Source organism: Coregonus lavaretus, assembly GCF_964263955.1.
Source record: "Coregonus lavaretus genome assembly, chromosome: 33".
Taxonomy (NCBI): Eukaryota; Metazoa; Chordata; class Actinopteri; order Salmoniformes; family Salmonidae; genus Coregonus; species Coregonus lavaretus.
Genome location: NC_140020.1, coordinates 34,671,834 through 34,695,245, shown reverse-complemented (window position 1 = coordinate 34,695,245; position 23,412 = coordinate 34,671,834). Strand labels below are relative to the sequence as shown.

Genomic DNA, 23,412 nt, shown 5'->3' with positions numbered 1-23,412 from the left:
TGAATATGTTGGTTGGAAAGAGCAGGCAGGAGACTAAATGAGCTCCAACGTCACTCGAAAGGCTATTTTACATGCCACGCTGCCATCTAGTGGCTGTGATGAATTACCCTTCAGTAAAGCTGCTGTCATGTGTATGATACTGTATCACGTTGACTGATGGACATGCTGTGAGTGACCGCTACTTATCACTGATACTGACATCTGTGTCTCTGTCTCTTTATCTCTCCATATCTTTCTCAATCTCTCTCTCTCCCCCTCTCCTCTTCACTTCTACCTTTCTGCCCCAACCTCCCCTTCCATACCTCTCCCTCCCCCCTCCTTCATCTGTACCCTCCCTCCCTCTCTCTTCCCCTTCCTCCGTCCCTCCAGTCGAGCCCAGACGGTGCTCCCAGCTCCCCCCAGTCCCCCCAGCCAGACACAGATTCTCTGGAGAAACCCAAACTGAAGGCTGGAGGATCAGTGGAGAGCCTCCGGAGCTCCCTCAGCGGACAGAGCTCCATGAGTAAATTGAGTTGAGAGTGTGTGTGTGTGTGTGTGTGTGTGATAGATAGAGAGAGAGAGATAGAGAGAGATAGAGATAGAGATAGAGAGAGAGAGAGAGAGATAGAGAGAGATAGAGAGAGAGAGAGAGATAGAGAGATAGAGAGAGATAGAGAGAGAGAGAGAGAGAGAGACTAAGTGCACAAACCTCGACAGAAGGGGGCACTGTCATCACATCTCCCTGGCAACATTCACTCAATCTTCTATACAGATAATCCTGAAGTGACATAACCCATAAATACCCCTTATCAAGCCTGCTGTGTCAGTTACAGTTTTTCTCGATTGCTAAGACACATTTCTTGAAAGCTGCTCTCCTTTTCTCTTAACTGTGAACACAAAACCCAATTTTCAAGCTACATTCACAAAACCTCAGACTCTTCTTGCAAAACCAAACTTTCACCTCAAAACAGTTCAATCTGTGCTCAAAACTGAACTATGTTGTCAAATCGTGCCCCGAGTCAATCAAAATAAAAAACACTACTGAACAGTCACTAAAATAGAAAACACAATGCTCAGGACATGAAGCTGGAGAAATAAATGTTTATTGTTCACTGTAGGCTAAATGCATGTTGCAAAACAAAAAAAAACCTGTGCATTTAGCACTTGTACAAAAAGACAAAACAGAAATCTTGTGCATTTACATGTAGCACTTGTAAAAACAAACAGAAATCTTATGCGTTTGCCACTTGTGTACAGTAAGCCCATGTAAAAAATAAAGTACAAAAATATACAAATAAGTGCATTACTCAGCCACAGCATCATGTCTCCGTACTGGGTCAGGCCACAGGACTTCATCCACATCACAGGCCACATTTTGTCTGGCCAGGCAACGGGGGAAAAAAACCCTGGCATGCCGTATCCAGGCTTGGCATGCCTCCACACCTATGTCACCACAGGCAAGTCCCATGGCTTGCAGGAGATTTACCCTGGTGTAAGGTTGGCGTTCATATACCTTCCACCGCCATGAGGAGAAGAATTCCTCAATGGGGTTTAGGAAAGGGGAGTATGGTGGAAGGCAAAGATTGATAAAACCTTGGTTCATATTGTACCACTCTCTAACCTGGAGGGCTCTGTGAAAACTCACATTGTCCCAAACAACAACATAGATGGGATGCTCATCCTGCTGCCCTAACAAAGCATCTCGCATGTGATTGAGGAAATGAGGAGCTGGTGAGTGTTGTAGGGCCCCAGGTTGGCATGATGGTGGACAACCCCATGATTGCTGATGGCAGCACATAATGTGACATTGCCACCACGCTGCCCAGGAACACCAACAATGGCCCGATGGCCAATCACATTACGGCCTCTCCTCCTTTTGGTGAGATTAAACCCAGCTTCATCCATGTAGATGTATTGATGGGGTCTTTCCATTGCATACAGTTGAAAAACCCTCTGTAGAAATATATATAGTTTTGTAAGTGATACGGAAAAAGTGATTTAGGCCACTACAGTAAATCACTACTTAGAGTAATCAACATTGAATGTGTCTGGATATATGCCAACCTGTACATACTGGAATCTTTGCTCTTTGACTCTGTCTGAGTTGCGATCAAAGGGCACTCTGTATAGCTGTTTCATGCGCAGTCTGTTGCGCTTGAGGACACGATCAACAGTAGAGAGGCTGACACTGTTGATACCCTCAAAATTTAAATGGTCCTCAACGATCTTCTGCTGAATTTCGCTCAGTTTAATGGCATTGTTCTCACGGACCATATCAACAATTAGGGTCTCTTGGTGTGGGGAGAACATACCTGTCCTCCCACCCCCATGTGGCAGTCTTTCAATTCTACAAAAAGAGAACATGGAGTTACAAAAAATATACATGGAATACCAGGCCTACAAACAGTTAGACCAACCCTCCATTACAATACTACAGTACATTGGTACAGTGATGTACTGAAACATATATTTACTTACAGTATACTGTGGTACAGTATATAGTATGTCATACAGTAATTGCTGTCAACATTTACATACTGTACTATAATGTCAAAAAAAGGTAATTACCTGTTCTCTTCTCTAAATCTTCAGATTATGGTGGACACAGTGAATCTACTGATGTTTGGTTGTACCCTTTGTCCAGCCTCCCTCATGCTCATACCATGGACAAGAACATGGTCAATCACAGTAGCTCTGATTTCATCAGATATTACTGTTCTTTGTCTTCGCTGACCACCTCGACCACCTCGACCTCCTCTCACACGAACTCTTCCTCAGATTTCTATCCATTGTAGGGCCTCACAAACCAGTGCTCTCTGAACTGGCTTACTGTATATGTTCCCTCACATCATTAGCCACAAGTGTGATCAATTTTGAGTTGTTGTGTTCAAGTGGTGACACCTGTGCTCTAATTGTGTTTGACTTTTGTCACCTGTGCTCACCATTATGCAGCACGGGTGCATCACAATGAAAATGTGTTGGCAAGTTATGTCTAAACAGGTGAAAAGTGCTTATGGTTTTGCCAAAAGAGTGATTGATTCAATCAGTGGGTTCAGGCAACTGAGCATTTGGTTCAGACAATAGGGTTTAGTGTTTTAGCAATTGAGAAAAACTGTAGTATACATTACATCATCATTGTTATGAGCTTGTCTCCTATCATTACAGCTCTCTGTCACAATCACACCCATTACCATTGGAGGGTTCAGAGATGACATGTGAGATCAACTGGTCCTATCTGATGAGAGCTTCTTCTCCCATAGTTACTGATCATGATCTGACCCTGGCATGTGTTCAGACAGAGCACCAACAACTCTTCTATCTGTCTCTCATGTATTGATGTTAGACTGAGAGCTGTGAGGGCTGGGTTGATGTTTGTTAGAAATAAAAAGTATTAGTAGCTTAGTGGTTAAGAGCGTTGTGCCAGTAACCGAAAGGTCGCTGGTTCTAATCCCCGAGCCGACTAGGTGAAAAATCTGTCTGTGCCATTGAGCAAGGCACTTAACCCTAATTGCTCCTGTAAGTCGCTCTGGATAAGAGTGTCTGCTAAATGTCAAAATATATATGTTTTATTGTCACATAAACCAGATAGGTGCAGTGACATTTGTTGTACGGCGCCCCTGAAACAAATTAGGGTAAAGTGCCTTGCTCAAGGACACATTAACAGATCTTTCACCTTGTCGGCTCGGGTATTCGCACCAGCGACCTTTCGGTTACGGGCCCAACTCTCTAACCGCTAGGCTACCTGTTATCCTTTTCTAGGTTTTTTAGTGAGAGAGAGTCTGTCCCTAGTTGACTGGTGTTGATCTGGGCCCATAGGGTCGGAGGGGCTAAGACACATGCTAATGATTAGATAGGAAGGCTTTGCTCTCTGGTTCCCACACTTATCAACACAAATCAGACATACACAGAGTTGTCTATGGGGAGTCAGCAGCACACTATATACGCACTGGCTTCAAGTGATGGGTTTTGGGTGATGTGTACATCTGTGGTTTGACAATGTGTGGTCTTGGTTCTGTGTGTTCCAGGTGGTCAGACAGTCAGCACCACAGACTCGTCAGCCAGTAACAGAGAGAGTGTGAAGTCTGAGGATGGAGATGACGAGGAGCCTCCCTACAGAGGGCCCTTCTGTGGCAGAGCACGAGTGCACACTGACTTCACACCTAGCCCCTATGATTCAGACTCCCTCAAACTAAAGGTAACTCACACACACAGTCTTACATACAATGGAAATGATTTGTCTAGATTGTGTGTGGCTTTAGATTTGTACTAAAATATCCTGTATATGTTGTGTTCCAGAGAGGGGATGTGATTGACATCATCAGTAAGCCCCCCATGGGGACGTGGATGGGCCTGCTCAACAACAAGGTGGGCACCTTTAAGTTCATCTACGTGGACGTGCTGAGTGAGGAGGAGGAGAAGCCCAAGAGACCCGTCAGGAGGAGGAGGAAGGGCAGACCTCCCAAACCCACCTCTGTAGAGGAGCTGCTCGAACGCATCAACCTCAAGGTATACACACTGGACACACACAGCTTTGCACATGTCACGCGCGTACATACACAGACACACTTGTATAACACACTCACACACACACACACACAGTCTTGTACAGCTAACCTTTTGGGGACACACAATTCAGTCCCATTCAAAATCCTATTTTCTCTAACCCCTAACCCTAAACCTAACCCTAACCCGTACTCTTACCCTTATGCTAACCCTAACCTTAACCCAAAAACCTAACCTTAACCCTAACCCTAAACCCAACCCTAGCTCCTAACCCTAAAACTAACCTTAGCTCCTAACCCTAACCCTTAACGTAATTCTAATCCTAACACTAATTATAACCTTAACCCTAAACCCCTTAGAAATAGCATTTGACCTCGTGGGGACTAACAAAATGTCCCCAGTTGGTCTAAATTTTGTTCGTTTACCAGAAGTCCCCACAAGAATAGTTAAACACGTCCACACACTCTCACACAAACTCCACACAAACCTCACACACCAATGCTAAGATTTTCTGGACAAGGTAACAGTAGTCCTACAACTTCCCTCCTACAGTCCCATTCATATCCCAGCCATCTAGAAAACACCCAGCCTCTCCCGTCAACCACCCAGCCTAGCCAGCTCAGCCTCCCCAGGGAGAGAGCACAGTAGGTGGGCTGTTTCTGGGTAAACCCAGCCTGATGGAGCTCTGACATGACAGATTACAGAACAGGCTATGTCCAAGGGCTCTCCTCTAACTCAAGGACATAAGTACCATAATGGTACATTATCATTGCCTGGGCAGAGCGAGACTATATTACAGGCCTTGAGACCTCCCATAAGTGCTATTATCCTACTATAGAGTACATGTGCATCAAGGTACGTTTCGTCACGTACGTAGTTGTGACTTGGGGAGGGAGAGAGCAGACTAAACAAAGTTCCCCTAACCCCACCATTAACTGGGGACCATGTGAAGACATTATACTGAGACTGTGTTCCACCTTGTTCTGGGTCTGTTTCATGTCACGCTCAGGATAAATTATTGTTTTTGACAAGTATTTATAAAAAATAAATGCTTTGTTGATTTGAAAGAAGTACTAGGGAAAATTCTGGGTTTCTCAGTCCAGATTTGGTTAGCATTAGGGAGTTCAGTTTGATTTACTGATGCACCTTTTTACTGGCGATTGAGTCGAGGATATTTACTCCATAAAGTGACAACAAAAACGAGAGTAAGACACCGTAATAAACTTGCTGACTCATTCTACATAAGACAGAGCTCATTGTTGTCAGGGCGTTCCTTAAAACACAATGACAAAGTGGAGTTTGCTTCGAAGCAGCCATGTTCTCCATCTTTTTCTATGTTCTATCTTTTGAATCTTACATTTCAACTTGATTGTAGGGGTATCTTGGAGCAAACGTGCTTTGGCCTTCAAATATGTTAGGTTACATAAAAGACTAAGATCATATGAGAAGGTTCTTGTGGCTGTGTAGAGTAGTGGTCTTTGGTTTTGTCTCATCATTATTTCTACTTATCCTAGCAGAAATAGAGCTAAAAGTCACTGTTATGCTAAGGATGGAAGTCTCCATAGTTGCAGTGGTGTCATGCAGTCTGTGTGTATTGTACCCTTTAGATGTGTGGGTTGGACAAAACTTTAGACTGAACCAGTTTCCACAATCTCCATGTTTAACGTGGAAACCAATTATGATGGGTTGAAATGTTAATGTTAGCTGTGCCTGTTCCGAAACAAACAGAGGGTGTAGTGTGATATTTTAGACTGTGATTCCTGGTGTCCTCCCACTAAGAGATAGCACCACAGGTTCTAATGACTAGCTTTGTGCTATTGTTAAATTGTGTGTGTATCCTCCTTGTCGCCTGTGGTGGAAAGGTGGGGTAGATAATCTCCTTCACCTGATTTCCCACAATTTCCAACTCTTCCCTCCCTTTCTGTGGCCACATCGATCCCTTTTTTAGCTCATAGCTTGTTTATGCAAGAGAAAAATGCCCTTTGTGTCATTAACAATTGGTCCTAGGCCAGTTTAGCTGATTAGCTTATAATAGTTACAGTCACGCTCACGCATGGGGTAGGAAGATCTGATCTGCAATCGGTTCTCTCTCCTCTCCTCTTCTCTTCTCCAGGAGCACATGCCTACCTTCTTGTTTAATGGCTACGAGGACCTGGACACCTTCAAGCTGCTGGAGGAGGAGGATCTAGATGAGCTCAACATCAGAGACCCTCAACACAGAGCTGTGTTGCTCACCGCTGTGGAGCTACTGCAGGAGTATGACAGTGAGTGCACACACACACACTCACTTTCACACACACACACACTCACTTACTCACTCACTCACACACACACTCATACATACCCTTCGCTCTGTCTGTTTGATTGCATTGTCTATGACTTTGTCTGGATTGCGATACTACATCATTCTGTACGTTTCTGGATGTCTGACTATATTGTCTCTGTGTCGTGTGTGTCTATAGGCAGCAGCGACCCGGAGCGTAGCGGCCTGTCAGGCTCTCAGGAGAAGCTGCTGTCAGAGGGCCACAGCCTGGTGGGCGACTCGCCACGTGACTCTGGCTGCTACGAAAGCAATGAGAACCTGGAGAATGGTAATGACTAGCCTAGCCTCCCGCTAATGGGATTAGCCTGGCATTAGCCTAGCCTAGCCTGGGCCTAGACTAGCACTACAGTGACTGTGGTTCCTCCTCCACTCTGGGACACCTCCTCTTCCTCCTCTTCTGCCATGCTTCAGCATTCTAACCTCAACCGTCCGTCATCGCTCTCCATTGGACCAAGGCCAGCCAATCAAACCTCTCCGCTCTCTATCCGTTATGTCTGTCTCCTAGCTCCACCCACACCCCCACCCCATTTACCTCCGCCCCGCCTAGCTGCGTAGAGTCATAGAGAGGGGAGAGATGCACTCCCCCCTCTCTCTTTCTTTCTCTCTCTTTTTCTCATTGTCACTCTACTCTTTCCACTGCCCTCTCCATCTTTAGGCTCTCTCTGCCTTCACTGCAGAAGCCCTATCCTAAGGGACAAGGCCGTAACCCCCACGCCCAGATCGCTAGTCTACCCTACAATGGGGCCCTATGCACAAAGGGAACAACACCCTACATCTCAAATGCACATAACTGCTCTGCTCAACTCGACGCTAGTGCCCATGTTGCTCTAATCTCACAATGGACAGAGAACTCCTCTTACTCCTCCTCTTCCGAGGTTGAGTGGTTGCTGGGAGACCAGACCAATCATGACACCATGAGGGAGTATTTCTTTTGAGAGGTGGTGTTACTGTAGAAAACTGAGACCTTGTAAATAACTTACCTTGTAAAGTCACTGCCCAGTTATTTGCTGTGGTATGGCTCTGTGTCCGTTCTCCCAATGCCGGCTCATTCTCTCTTCTCCATGCCATTTCAAGTCACTTGAAAACATTTCTGTAACTTATCTTGTGCTTATTCTTTATAGTGACCATGTTGCACAAAGATCGTACATGCCTAAACAAACCCCAAAACTATTGGATGGAAATATTTTCTTAATGACAGTGGATATTTAAAATAGCAGACATACCTAGCCTAGCGCTACAGTGACTGTGGTTCCTCCTCCACTCTGGGCCACCTCCTCTTCCTCCTCTTCTGTCATGCTTCAGCATTCTAACCTGAACAGTCCGTCATCGCTCTCCAACGGACCAAGGCCAGCCAATCAAACCTCTCCGCTCTCTATCCGTTATGTCTGTCTCCGAGCTCCATCCACCTGATTATGGAAGTGTATTTCAGATCTATATTTGTGAGAACATTTTGTGTATAGTTGAGACTACTCAAACTCCCCCTCAAAAATGCTGTGTGTGCACTGCATCGCAGTGCTTAAGGCGTCACTACAGCCCCGGGTTCGGCCATGACCGGGAGACCCATGAACCGGCGCACAATTGGCCCAGCGTCTTCCGGGTTAGGGGAGGGTTTGCCGGCCGGGATTTCCTTGTCCTAGCGACTCCTTGTGGCGGGCCGGGCGCCTGCAAGCTGACTTCGGTCGCCAGTTGTACGGTGTTTCCTCCGATACATTGGTGTGGCTGGCTTCCGGGTTAAGCAAGCAGTGTGTCAAGAAGCAGTGCTGCTTGGCAGGGTCGTGTTTCGGAAGACGCATGGCTCTTGACCTTCGCCTCTCCCGAGTCCGTACGGGAGTTGCAGCGATGGGACAAGACTGTAACTACCAATTGGATATCACGAAATTGGGGAGAAAAAGGGGTAAACGTACAAAAAATATATAAATATGTTTTTTAAAAGACTGTGTGCTTTGGTTTCCCCTACAGTTGAGTGCTGTGTTTTAGCTTCAATCATAATTCATAAACCATTGCTTAAATAATTGACTTCCCACTGGGCACCGACGTCATTTCAACATGTAGTTTTGAGTTGTCAAATAAAGTGAATTCAACGTGAAATCAACAAAAAATGTCACCATGTCATTGGATTTAGGGTAAAAGTTAAGTGAAAAAAAGACTAAATTCCTTCACATTGATTCCTTTTTGCAAATCCAATCCGTTTTCTACATTTATTCAACGTCATCACATTGAATTTCTTTGTTGAAATAACGTGGAAACAACGTTGATTCAACCACTGTTTTGCCCAGTGGGTTCTCTCTCTGGTTGCTCTCTGTTCTGCTCTATGTGTGTGTGTCATAAGGGTTCTGAAAGATGTGCAATCTGCCACAGTAGGGATTTTAGTTGTGGAATAAACCACTTCTGTGATGGAAGTTACTCTGACCTGCTTGCTTTATTTAACGTGTCTTCCTTCTTTCTTTGTGTCTCTCATTTCTCCATCTCAGTCGTTAACACTCACCATTAGCTACATAACATTCAGTGTACATTCTGCATTTTAATAAATGTATCTCATTGTGTCTCTACACATTCGCCCTGCCAAACCAATCTGCATTATTCTGCCTCATACATTCTCTACTACAGCCAGAACTCTCTCAACCATCCTCCTACATACATACATTATGACTTTATACATCCCTTAATCTCGCCATCCCAGAGCTTTGCTCCAAACATTGTGGCAATAACATTGTGGCAATAACAAGGAAAGCCAAAGTGCCAAAGGTTGGGCCTAAGGGAATTTCATACAGAATGTTTTTTCAGGACTCTTTTGTTGAAGATGTAAAAAAATGATGTTGGTCTGATGTGTATGACGACGTGAATCCAGATGCATCACTGGAAGTATTTGTAAAATTATTAATATCTTATTGTTGACAAGCATGTGTAACCGGTGTGAAATGGCTAGCTAGTTAGAGGTGCGCGCTAGTAGCGTTTCAATCGGTGACGTCACTCGCTCCGAGACCTTGAAGTAGTTGTTTCCCTTGCTCTGCAAGGGACGTGGATTTTGTGGATCGATAGGTAACGATGCTTCGAGGGTGACTGTTGTCAATGTGTGCAGAGGGTCCCTGGTTCAAGCCCAGGTTGGGGCGAGGAGAGGGACGGAAGCAATGCTGTTACTTTGTTCTGCAGTGTCAAGTGGAAACATAACCACCCTTTTTACACATGCACCTGTTAAGAAATGATCAGTGAGAACTATTAAATCCCCTTGGATTGATGATGAATTGAAAAAAAATGTTATGGTTAGAATACGTTTGCAAAAGAGTTGGCAAACAAGTCAGGCTGCTCAGGTGATTGGTTGACATACTGTAAATTGAGAAATATTGTGACTAAACTTAACAAAAATAAGAAATTATATTACCAAACCAAAATAAATGACATAAGACACATTGGAAATCCAATTCATCTCCATCATTCATTGAAGGTGGTGGGCCATTTATAACCTTTCTATATTGCCAATAATTTCAAGTGGAAAAACTCAGAAGTGAAATGACAACATTGAAAAGTGAACCAACATATTTTTGTATAAAAGGTCTAAAAATGAAAGAAAATTATTTCTGTTTTGGTCAAGTTAGTGTGGGAGAGGTGAACAAACTATTGTTATCCATCAATAATGATAAGCCACCAGGTATAGACAACTATTGAGAATGGTAGCAGACTGTATTGCCACCCCTATGTGGTATATATTTAACCAAAGCCTAAATGAGTGTGTGTGTCCACAGGCGTGGAAGTAAGCAATTCCACTTCCTAAAAATAGTAAAGTACCCTTTGCTGGCTCTAACAGCCGCCCAATCAGTTTGCTGCCTGTTCTTAGTAAACTGATGGAGAGAATTGTGTTTGACCAAATACAATGCTATTTTTCAGATAAAAATATTTTCAACATGCATATAGAAAAGGGCACTCAACTTGTACTGCACTGACTCAGATGACTGATGATTGGTTAAAATAAATGGATAATAAGATAATAGTTGGAGCTGTATTGTTAGATTTCAGTGCAGCCTTTGATGTTATTGATCATAAATTGTTATTGAAGAAATTCACTTGCTATGGCTTTATATCACCTGCCATCACATGGTTGGAGAGTTATTTATCAAATAGAACCCAGAGAGAGTGTTCTTCAATGGAAGCTTCTCTAACATCAGGTATGTACAGTGCGGTGTCCCTCAGGGCAGTTGCCTTGGGCCGTTACTCTTCTCTATTCTTTACACCAAGCTAGAATGACTATGAATGCGGATGATTCCACACCAGTGGAGGCTGGTGAGGGGAGGACAGCTCATAATAATGAATGGAATGGAGTGTATGGAATGGTATCAAACACATAGAAAACAAGGTGTTTGATGTGTTTGAGACCATTTCATTTATTCCCCATTTTAAGTACCACCAGCCATCACGGTTCCATACTCTACATGTCAGCACCCAAAGCCAGTGAGCTCACTGAAATTCTAAATAAGGAGCTACAGTCAGTATCAGAATGGGTGATTAATAATAAACTGGTCTTAAATGAATCTAAAAACTAAAAGCATTGTATTTAGTTCCAAACATTCTCTAAGACCTAAACCTCAACTGGAGTTGTGCATAAAGGGTGTGACCATTGAGCAATTCGAGGAAATTCAACTACTAGGTATAACATTGGATGGTCAATTATCATGGTCAAATCATATTGACAAAGTTGTTGTGAAGATGGGTAGGGGTATGTCTGTTATAAAAGTATATTTTGCGTGTCTGACACAAAAATCAACTGTACTAGTTGTTCAGGATCTGGTCTTGTCCCATCTTGATTACTGACCGGTAATATGGTAAAGTGCAGCACTCAATGCTATCTACTGCCTTGTAAATTGCTGTACATTCTGCTTATAGTACTTGGGCAACATTCACGATTATGAACATAGATATACACTGAGTATACAAAACATTAGGAACACCTGCTCTTTCCATGACAAATACTGACCAAGTGAATCCAGGTGAAAGCTATGATCCCTTAATGATGTCACCTCTTAAATCCACTTCAATCAGTGTAGATGAACGGGAGGAGACAGGTTAAGAAGGATTTTAAAGCCTTAAGACAATTGAGACATGAATTGTGTATATATGCCGTTCAGAGGGTGAATGGGCAAGACAACATTTTTAATTGCTTTTGAATGGGGTATGGTAGTAGGTGCCAGACGCACCGGTTTGAGTGTGTCAAGAACTGCAACGCTGTTGAGTTTTTCACGCTCAACAGTTTCACAAATGATCGACCACCCTAAGGACATCCAGCATTCCTGTGGAACGCTTTCGACATCTTGTAAAGTCCATGCCCAGATGAATTGAGGCTGTTCTGAGGGCAAAAGGGGGTGCAACTCAGTATTAGGAAGGTGTTCCTAATGTTTTGTACACTCAGTGTATATTGGACATGGTCTTCCGAGCATAACTGTTACATAACTGTGATCCACTTTGCATCCTCATCAATCAATCAATCAAATGTATTTTATAAAGCCCTTTTTGCATCACAAAGTGCTTATACAGATACCCCAAAGAGCAAGCAATACAGATGTAGAAGCACAGTTGCTAGCAAAAACTCTTTAGAAAGGCAGAAACCTAGGAAGAAACCTAGAGAGGAACCAGGCTCCGAGGGGTGGCCAGCCCTCTTCTGGCTGTGCCGGGTGGAGATTATAAGAGTGCATGGCCATTAAGGCCAGATCACTCTTAAAGATGAATCATTCTTCAAACCTTCATAGATGACCAGCAGGGTGAAATATAATCACATTGTGACCATACTAGATCATACTAGTAATCATACTAGAGAAATTAAGTCCATTTAGCTAATGTACAGTATTCATCACAACTGATGTACCACCATCACAAAGAATCAGCAACATTTAGATTGATTACTGAGTGTCTGTTTTTTAAGAATAGTTGTGTGTAGTGGAGTGTTTGAGCATTGATTTCTTTTGAAAAGCAGACATCTGACTCTGGTGTCAATACTTCTATCTTATGCCCTGATAGGAAATCCAAAATATCTTTATTAAACAAATGATTGGAAGCTAGCCTGGGATGGTGGTTAGCTAGGCCAAATATCAGACATCTTTGTAGGGAAAATTGGCAATAACAAGCCCAATGAAACAGCACATCAACTTTAAAAACATCAGACTGACTTCAATCTGCATCAATCTTTTACTGCTCTCCAAATTAATAGAGATAAAGATTACTGATGTGTGTGATGTGTATGATGAAAATTGTGTATGATATAATTTCACTATTCATTATTAAATGAGACTTGCCATATGGCATCTAGTGCTCTTCTAGACACGTCTTCATGTTGCTCTAATAAGCCATGATGGTAAATTGGCCCCTAGTCTTCTGTTATTGTAATGTGTTTTTTGAGACGTACTATACTGATGTTATGTGTCTGAAATTGTATTACGAGTGCAGCATTGCATTTATAAGGCTATCATCACTAAAAATAGAATTTTCTTGTTGTTGTGCACGTTACTCTGGCTAGTTGAACGTTACACAGGCTAGTTTTGTCTCAGCTACAGTATTGTATGTCATACCTACATAAGCATGCGGTGTAAGTAGAATGTACAATATGACATGCATTTCTAGCATGCAGTTGGAAAAGCGGTGCTGTTTTCATGCTTTCTACTGACAGATAACCTAATGTCACTGTGTCCAACTGTACTCTTAAATATTATCAACCTTCTGATCTAAGGCCATACATAGTGAGATAGAGAGTGAAGCTCTGTGTGTGAACAGGGTTGTTTCAGATTCACATGTCCTCTTAGAGGAAGTTCACATTCACAACTGATAGTGATAATCGAAACGCAGTACAAACAGCACAGCACCCATAGTGATATGAAATCCATTATCCAATACATACAGTACACCTCAGTATCAGGTCTCTGTTAGTGTTCTGTCGCTATCGTTTTGAAGTCAATGTCGGGATATGTTTATGTAACCGGTCCCAGCTCTAGAATGAAGAGGGATATGTTGTTCACTGTGTTTCAGGCAAGAGCAGGAAGACATCTCGCTCCATCCACTCCTCTGCGGGCCTCCAGTCCCCAGACTACCCCACCCTTCCCATGACCCAGTCCACTGAGGCACTGCAGCAGAGCAAGATGGAGCGCACAGTCAACTTCACCAAGCACTTCTTCCTCAAGCCCACCTTGAGGGGCTTCAGCATGCTGGGGCTGAGGAAGGGCCCCCGCCAGACCCCCATGCCGGCCAGTCTCAGCTGTGAGGACCTGGACGGGCCACCGGAGGCCACCGGCCCCCAGGCCTGGAAGAGATCTCACTCCCTGGGGGACCTCCACTGGGAACAGGCCTTCGACCAGAAGAAGGACCAGGAGGCCAAGCCCGCTAATGGTGGCTCCAAGTTGGGCACCAGCAGCCCGGTGAAGGGCCTTCAGGCTCATGGAGATGGGGGTTCACCACCGGCTCAGAATTGGGGGAGTGCTGTGAGCCCTAAATGGCATTCTGACCTCCCCCCTGTACCCTCCCAGCTGCCCCTCAGACCACCCTGTCCCATCGCCTTGCTCCCCCAGCCCCAGGAGAGCCTGCCCAACCCGATCTCCAGCCCTCCTGAACCCCAGCTGGGGGAGAGGAGCATCCGGACTCACCCCAAAAAGCCCCCAGTGCCCCCTCCTGTTCCAATCAAGAAGTCCAAGGAGCGCCTAGCCAATGGGATGCGCCACCCCTCTCTTGTCCTCTCCTCCCCCACTCATTCCTATACCTCCACCCCCACAAACTCTCATCCCCCCAGCCCTGTCATCAGCAACCCCAGTCCCAGGGCTCCAGCCCTCCCCAGTAAGGCCTCTAGTACCCCTGCCTCCCCCTCTCCAGCCAGCCCTACTCCAGCCTCCCCTGCCTCCACCGCCACTGCCTCTCCAGAGCCAGAGGAACCAGGCACCCCCCCAGCCGTGCCCCCTCCCTGGCTGTCTGACCTGCCCGAGTCGGCCTGCCCTCAGGCTCAGATCCAGGGGGGTGGTGGCAAGATGACGGTGGCCAGGAAGGTGTCCCATGTTAAGACGGCCGTTGATCTCCACAATGTGCTGGAGCAGAGACTGGAGGCCGAGGGCATTGACCTCACAGAGGAACCCTACTCAGACAAGGTCAGTTACCACCACAACCTGCTACCATGATTATGTACCTGTTATTACTGTGTAGAATACACACACACACCCATCCACCACCTCCTAAATCTCACTCACACTCGCTCAAGGTGTGAGTGAGATTGGGGGGGTTATATAGCACACACATGGATGTGGGTATGCTTCATTATATGTTCATTATAGTATATTTTGTTCTCTAGAGTGCATTAAAAATATGCATTTTGGATGGTGTCCGTATTGATCATGTCCGTGCTTATAAATATCTGGGCATTAGATATTTGTCAATCAGAAGGATAGATGAAAAGCTGTCTTTGAAAAGGCATATTGATGAGTTAGTTAAGAAGCTGAGAATGAAAATGGCCTTCTGCTATAGAAATAGATCCTGCCTCTCGCTAAATAGTAGAAAGCCGATTATTCCATTGACGTTCCTATCGGTCCAAGACTATGGCGACATCATCTATATGAACACAGCTGCCACTTCATTAAAGCCGTTAGATGCAGTTTATCATAGCGCACTGCACTTTATTATGGGTGACAGTTTTAGTACTCATTACTGCATTCTCTACCAGAAAGTTGGTTGGTCCTCTTTGATGTCACGTAGGTTGATACATTGCTATGTTTTCATGTATAACGCCCTTTTACAAAATTCCCACTGTAACTAACATCATTAATAAACTTTAGACTTATGAGTTACCACACCCAGTCTCAGGGATGGCTAACTCTGGAAATTCCTTTGGTCTCTACTGAGTTAGGTAAATCAGCTTTTAGTTTTCTTGCACCTATTTTGTGGAACAATCGTCAAAATGTTCTTAGATTTGATGTTTTGGTGCTTCTAGGGAAATTCAGAAAGCTGATTGAGGACCTTATTACTGATTAATGTGTTTGTTTTTTATGACCGTATTTTTCTTTCTGCTTGCATCTTGTATTTATATTTAGATTTTCTGTCATTTCTGTAATTCAGGGCTCATCTGTTAAAGAGACATTGTTCTCAGTATGACTCCCTGATAAAATAAAGGTTAAATAAATAAATAAAATGTAGATAATCTTACACCCGTACAAATGAAAGAAAGCACTTTAATAAACGGTGCAGATTGGGTCACAAGTGATGAGGACTTTCCCACTAACTCTGTGTGAGAAAGTACATTATAAGTCAGAAAAGGAGTCCAGTAAATGAGGTCAATAAATACATTATTAGAAGCGTTATGTTGTGTTTTTGTCTCCTGGCCGTCAAGGCCTTTTGATTCTGTGTTGTAATGTGCATTAGGCTACTGGACTCAGACATAACCAGACTGGACCCTGTATCCTGTCAAATGGCACCCGCTTCCTGCCAACAATAGCAGTGGACCATACGGGGGGGGAGGGAGGGAGGGAGGGAGAGGGAGAGGGAGAGGGAGAGGGAGAGGGAGAGGGAGAGGGAGGGAGAGAGAGAGAGAGAGAGAGAGAGAGAGAGAGAGAGAGAGAGAGAGAGAGAGAGAGAGAGAGAGAGACACTAACAGCTTGACAATGACAGGGGAAAATCTTCTGTGGGCAGACGAGTGATAGCCTGTTAAGTTTACGGGGCTGAAACTCAGTGAAGGCAGGCGGGTTGAGGTTATTAAACACTCATACACCATGCCAGAGCCCGAGTTGTGCACACACACACAAACACACACACACCGAGCCCTGCTCTTTAATATGGAGCTCCATCTCTGCCAGGTTAACCACAGACAGGCTCTGAGGCTGGGCTGGGCTGGGCTGGGGCCGGGGTGAGAAATACACTACATGACCAAAAGTATGTGGACACTTGCTCGTCGTACAGGCCTGGCTCGCATTCGGCATTCCAATTAATCCCAATGAATCGCTTTGTGCACGGGGGCATTGTCATGCTGAAACAGGAAAGGGCTTTCCCCAAACTGTTGCCACAAAGTTGAAAGCACAGAATCGTCTACAATGTCATTGTATGCTGTAGCGTTAAGATTTCCCTTCACTGGAACTAAGGGGCCTAGCCCGAACCTTGAAAAACAGTCCCAGACCATTATTCCTCCTCCACCAAACTTTACAGTTGGCACTATGCATTGGGGCAGGTAGCGTTCTCCTGGCATCCGCCAAATCCAGATTTGTCCGTCGGACTGCCAGATGGTGAAGCATGATTTATCACTCCAGAGAACGCGTTTCCACTACTCTAGAGTCTAATGGAGGTGAGCTTTACACCACTCCAGCTGATGCTTGGCATTCCACATGGTGATCTTAGGCTGGTGTGTGGCTGCTCGGCCATGGAAACCCATTTCATTTTCATGTGCAAATTTTTTTTACGCGGAGTGGGAGAGCCAAACTCCGGCGTGCTCCGACTCCTACCAATTCACCCGGGAGCTACGCAAGGTGTTCGACACCTCTCGGGTGGTGTCGGGGCACGAGGCTAGGAGGCGGCTCGCGGCCTGTCGACAGGGTGACCGTTCGGTGGCGGACTACTCTGTGGAGTTCCGGACCCGGGCTCGAGAGGCACCCCTGGCTGGTCGCCTTCAAACCCCGGATAGACTGGTCCACGGGGAGGCTCATCCTGGAGGGAGGCTCCGCCCCCATCCTGTTCCGGTCTCCACCGACCACTCATCAGCCCAAACCACCGTCCCAGACCACCTACCAGTCCTCACCTCTTCCCCAGGTCCCGCACTCCAAATCGCCACCTGGGTCTATCTGTTCACCTGTGTATTTATGCCCTCACTTCCCTGTGTTCACTTCCCTGTGTTCCCTTGCTCAGTTTTCTCTGCTAGTTTCTTGTGTCAAGCAGTACGAATCAGTGTCTGATCACGAGACGGTACTTGAGAAGTGTTCTCCCTGTTCCATTGTTGTTTTCAGTCAGCCTGTTTTTGGAGACCAATTTGCGCCTCCTTTATTTTTACGTGATAAGTCCGTTATTTTGTATCCTGGCTTTGGGACCACCAGTAAAGATCCTTGTTTCACCATCTTTGCTTACTGCCTACTATCCTGCACCGCACCTGGGTCACACCTCACATCAACCCTTACAAATGAGGATTAATGCTGCAGTGCAGTGTCACTCTCCGAACACTAGGGGTGTAGTGTTGGGAGTAGGGCTATGCTAGGGTCAGACAGGACACTTGGCTGTGTCCACATCAACATACACCCCTGCATCTCTCTATTCCTCCACTCTAGGTGGCCTCCGGTCCAGTTTGGCTGGGTTGTCCTGGACTGGCTGGAGACTGGCTGGACACTAACCATGACTCCAGGGGTCTGGAGCGTTTTGAGAGAGATGTTTTCAAAGTTTTTCCCCACAGAATTCCCTTGTATTCTCTCTTCATGCATAGTAATCAACCATTGGCTAGTCTAATCTACTTATGACATGTTATGGGATCTCCCGCATCATTTGTGTGTCTCTGTCTCTCTCCTTTTTGAGACAGTTTTCTTAAAACATTACTCTCCCTCAGCGGTCTATCCTTTAAATATGAATTTATCTCCCAGCCAATGGGCTCGTCAGTTTGCCAGTGTTTTGACTCGTTATTTCACATTATTAGTCTGCTTCATTCTCTCATAAACAGACAGAAACTGGGCCTCTCCAGCCTCATAATGTTCAAATTAGCAAATAAAAAAATAAGTAGGAGCTAGCTCCTACTTCATCCCTAGTCTCTGAGCTGTTCTAAAACATGCGGTTCTTGTAGAGGTTTAGGTTGACTGTAGTCAATAAATGTGCAGAGTAGGGTTTTGGTCTCACTGCATCTTGTGTTTTGGTCTATGACTTTATGGTCTTGACAGGGGCTAACAGATATATTTATTGAAACGGAGAGAGAGAACGAAGTCACTATGGTTTCTGATTGGCTTGTCTTATCTGGGCCTATACAGGAGAGATTCCCCTGTTTCTTTCAAATATGGATTTAATGTTTCCCTGCGTAGCAACCCAGATGTACTCCAGGTTTACTCCAGGTCATGGTTACTTAGAGTTTTCATGGTTTGGGGTTTTAGTAGATAAGTGTGAGTTGTTGTGCCCCCAGGTAGAGGGTCTCTCTTTCTCCATCAGTATGGTGGCAATGAAAACCACATCTCCCAATGTGCATGAGTTTCCATGCCAATATGTTTTGAGTGTGTTTGCATGTGCGCACGTTTGTGTGTGTGTGTGTGTGTGTGTGTGTGTATACGTGTGTCTGTGTGTCACTATCCTCACTCATCCCCAGTTTCTCTCCCTCTGTCTCTCTCCATTTCTCCCTCCATCCAGCATGGAAGGTGTGGTATCCCCCAGCCCCTTGTGCAGCGCTACAGTGAAGACCTGGAGCAGCCAGTGAAAGATGTGGCCCGCGCCATAGACCAGGTTCGCGTCAAGCAGCTCCGCAAGCAGCACCGCATGGCTGTGAGTACTGTACTGCACCACTATCTGTCTGTCTGCTAGGCTTTATTGGACAGATTCAATAAGCATTTAGCTACATGGTCACCAGGGCAATGATGGGGCCTGTTATTTTCAGATGACACGTTTAAGGTGTCATTACTATGTTTTATGTATTATCATTTTTATTATAATTTATTATTACACAAAATTCCTGAATGTTTTTACCTGTATTCCTCAGATCCCGTTTGGAGGTTTAACAGAGATGTGCAGGAAGCCTCTCTCCCCGGGTCACATGAGCACCGTCTCTGATTGGCTGGTGTCCATCGGCCTGCCCATGTACGCCACGCCCCTGGAGAAGGCAGGATATGACACGTTGGGGCATGTGTCATCTCTCACGGAGAGCGGCGTGTGGGAGGCGGGGGTGCGGGACGAGAGGCATGCCCGTAGACTGGTCAGCGAAGCCCGATTGGTCAGCGCACCCAGAGACGCACAGTCGTAACTGTGACAGTGGAACCAATGCAGGTGAAACTAGGACAGTTGAACGGCTATGTCATGGCTGTCTGCTCAGTTGACAAAGTTGAGACTGAAGCACAGTTGCAAATAAATGCAGAACGGAATAACTGTGCAAGTGACCACGGCACAGCTTTCAACACCTATTGAGGATTTTGACTGGACGGGTTGTAGTTGCAGCCCAGTCCAAACCTGAGACTTAGGAGCAGAAAACCTGTTCTTATTCCCCCATGTCTTTATCGATCTATTTCTCTTTCTATTCCTCTCTTTCAGATGTTTACGGTGAGACTGTTCAGACTGCCGTGAACAGTTATCAGATGCCTTTAAAACTGACTGTAGACTCTCTCTCTCTCTGAGTGGGACTGTTTCCATTCTGAAACATCCTCCCCAGTCTTATAACACAAGACTGAGACGTACTGCCTTTAAGGAAAATAGCACACTTTTTTTTGTAGTTTGACTTTTTATAAAGGTATAAAAGACGGTTTATCAATGTTTTGACCTGTGTTTAATAAGTGCTTAATTTTAATCTCTTGTGCGAGACAAAAGCACTGGAGCATAATAAGAATATGTAGCTTGGCCAAAGCAATTTCTTTCAATGTGCGTTTCACCTTTGTTGTTAATCCCATTGCCAAATGCTATAGCAAGACTTTGGAGAATGGGTTTTCTTGCAGTTAATCAACTAAAACATAACACAAAACATGAAATAAGTAAACAATGCTGTTGTATTGGGATTTCAAATCCTTATTTTCTATCATACTATAGTGTTTTTGTAATATACCGTACCATATATTCTAATTTCAAGGTGTTTTTACAGTATGTGTTCAATAAGTATTTGTTTGTCTGCTTTGTGGAATGTCAAGGTCTGAAATGTCTTCAGGCCATCTCAGTTAATGTAAGAGACAGTCAGACAGATGTCGACATCAGTTTATATTGCAGATTTCAAAACATATCTTGGTTGCATGTATTCCTCCAATATGTAGGTCCTTACAGCAAGGCTCTCTACACAGTACCGCTCTAATAATCTTCCATGGGAGATCAGCTTTTCTTTGCAGACAATATCTTCTCCATATATCTAAACAAGCTCATTTTAAGTTGCCTTACCATTATGTAAAGAAAACAGTTAGATAAATATCTATTCATGTACTCAGCATTATAAATTGGCATTTCAACCCCTATCTACATTCTCTTTGACTAAGGCTTGATTGTGTCAAAGCCTCACCAGGCCTATATGTTTTGAATGTGCAAAGGCTTGTAATGACGGTGATTGTTAGTAGCAGACACACACACACACACACACACACACACACACACACACACACACACACACACACACACACACACGATTAGCTGCCGGCAGATGTATGAGATCAAAGTGATAATTCTGTATGTACACACACACATTAGCAGCCACATAGCTCAATAGGTGTTTTTCTTGTTAAGCACATATGTTAATCCACAGGAAGTCTGATTTAAACAGTGTCCCATGTTCAACAGCCAGCCACAGCACCACGTTCTAAGAGAGAGACACAGTCAGGGAGGACAGATGATAATGGGAGATGGTCACCTCACCTCTGTAGGAATCTACTGAATCCCCATTCACTGAAAAAGCAGACCAGACCTGTGAGTCCCTTGTAGTGGATTCCTAGTCCAAGCTTGGTGTGAGTGGATCCACCCACGTAATGTCATTCTAGTTGTGTGAAGTACTTCATATTGCAAACAATTATCCCTAGCTCTCGGGTTTAAAAAAATAAAAGTTTGACACAGTGGTGTAACATAGGTGGATGCTTTTGCAGTGGACACTCGATAGAAGTTTGATGCCTTTTCTCTTCAATCATAGTGGTGCTTCAGGTTTGTACTGGTAGGGGGAGTTTTTCAAGAAACAAAAATACCTAACATTGAAGATGTTTTTTGTAAAGAAAAAATATTGTCACTGTAAAATGCACTTTAGAAAGTAAATTATAAAATACACGCAAAATTAGTAAAGTTGTCTTTAAGTCCATAAGCAGAATTTGTTTTCAGGTAAGGTAAAGGGTTTGAATGGGTTATACTGGTATATAGTTTTCTTAGTATTGAGTTCCCAATGCCAAGTCAATGTACAAATGTAATTAATAATCATTCATGAATTAACCTGTTCCAATGACTTAACTTCCAATTTGTTTTTGCAGTCTTACAAAAAATCGTAATTACATAAATGAAATGATTAACAAGAGTTGCACATTCTTTATATGTAATTTGGTATTTAAATAACTTATTTTTGGGGCTTTTCATATCAACTGTAATAATTAGCTGTACTATACAAATAGCAATACCTTCCTGCATATTGCTTTAGTTAGTGAAAAGCTACAGTGTGTATTGTAAAATATAAGTGTACAAATGATTTTATTTGGTTTCAACTAGCTAATGATTGTCTATAAAGATTTGCTTGTGTATTGAAACAAAAAAATTGTCAAACTATTTGTCATTCTGAAATATAATAAAAACTCTTTCTTGCCACCCTGTGTCTGTATACACTTACACTTACACACACACACACACACACACACACACACCTCTTCTGTCTGATGTGAGGTGTGGGCAGTAAGTTATTGGACTGTTTCCCTACTGTGCACCACATGTTATCCGCTGCTCGCAGAATTTCTTCATTATATTAAACTTCATTTTATGTGTGGATAATATGTCTCAGAATACAATAACAGGTAATACATTACCAGACTGGATTTGATTAAAACTCTGGATCCTACACGGGCTCAGTCTGTTGAATAAGAACAGAGGCTGATTTCATTTCTCTGCAGCTTGAAGAGGGAAGAAAACTGATTTACTTTTGACCTGCCTGGCATCGATGTCTGACTGGCGCAATGGGTTCATGCCCTCTCCAGAAGTTTCAGATATTTTTTTTATAACCCAACCCTGATCTGTACTTCTCCACAACTTTGTCCCTGACCTGTTTGGAGAGCTCCTTAGTCTTGGTGGTGCCGCTTGCTTGGTGGTGCCCCTTGCTTAGTGGTGTTGCAGACTCTAGGGCTTTTCAGAACAGGTGTATATATATATATACTGATATCATGTGACACTTAGATTGCACACAGGTGGACTTTATTTAACTAATTATGTGACTTCTGAAGGTAATTGGTTGCACCAGATCTTATTTAGGGGCTTCATAGCAAAGGGGGTGAATAGATATGCAATGCACCACTTTTCCGTTATTTATTTTTGAGAATTTTTAGAAACAAGTTATTTTTTCCATTTCATGTCACCAATTTGGACTATTTTGTGTATGTCCATTACATGAAATCCAAATTAAAATCAATTTAAATTACAGGTTGTAATGCAACAAAATAGGAAAAACGCCAAGAGGGATGAATACTTTTGGCAAGGCACTTTAGCTTCCAACCAGGGGTTTGAAATAAAATACATTCTGTTGTGTCTGGTTGTGCCTGGTTTGGAACGACACAGTGCCCGTCTCTCTCAATGCGTAATAAAGGAAAGCACACAGGTTCCAGAACACATTTACTCTTTATACTCATAGACATAGAATGAGATTATATATCTGTGTTTATACCCATGGCTTTGGTTAGAATGTTTCACATAGAGACCATTGCTATGACTACAATACAGCTGCTACCACTAAAAGTGAGTTAATTTCCTGCAATTCTACACATTTTGACATGATTTATGCCATGTTA

The 23,412-nt window shown here is 43.9% G+C and overlaps 1 protein-coding gene across 1 annotated transcript in view; it reads left to right on the top strand.

Moving 5' to 3' along the window:
* The window catches only part of LOC311108614 (SAM and SH3 domain-containing protein 1-like), a gene marked incomplete at its 5' end in the record, with an annotated part of 269,415 nt that extends 247,197 nt beyond the window's left edge, over positions 1-22,218 (top strand). The window contains 8 exons of the mRNA XM_084151280.1: positions 370-502; positions 4,005-4,174; positions 4,276-4,485; positions 6,596-6,746; positions 6,945-7,073; positions 13,811-14,913; positions 19,115-19,246; positions 19,461-22,218. Coding sequence (XP_084007406.1) covers positions 370-502; positions 4,005-4,174; positions 4,276-4,485; positions 6,596-6,746; positions 6,945-7,073; positions 13,811-14,913; positions 19,115-19,246; positions 19,461-19,721 — 2,289 coding nt within the window. The 3' untranslated portion in view covers positions 19,722-22,218. The remainder of the gene's footprint in view (positions 1-369; positions 503-4,004; positions 4,175-4,275; positions 4,486-6,595; positions 6,747-6,944; positions 7,074-13,810; positions 14,914-19,114; positions 19,247-19,460) is intronic.
* Between the last annotated feature and the right edge of the window lie 1,194 nt (positions 22,219-23,412).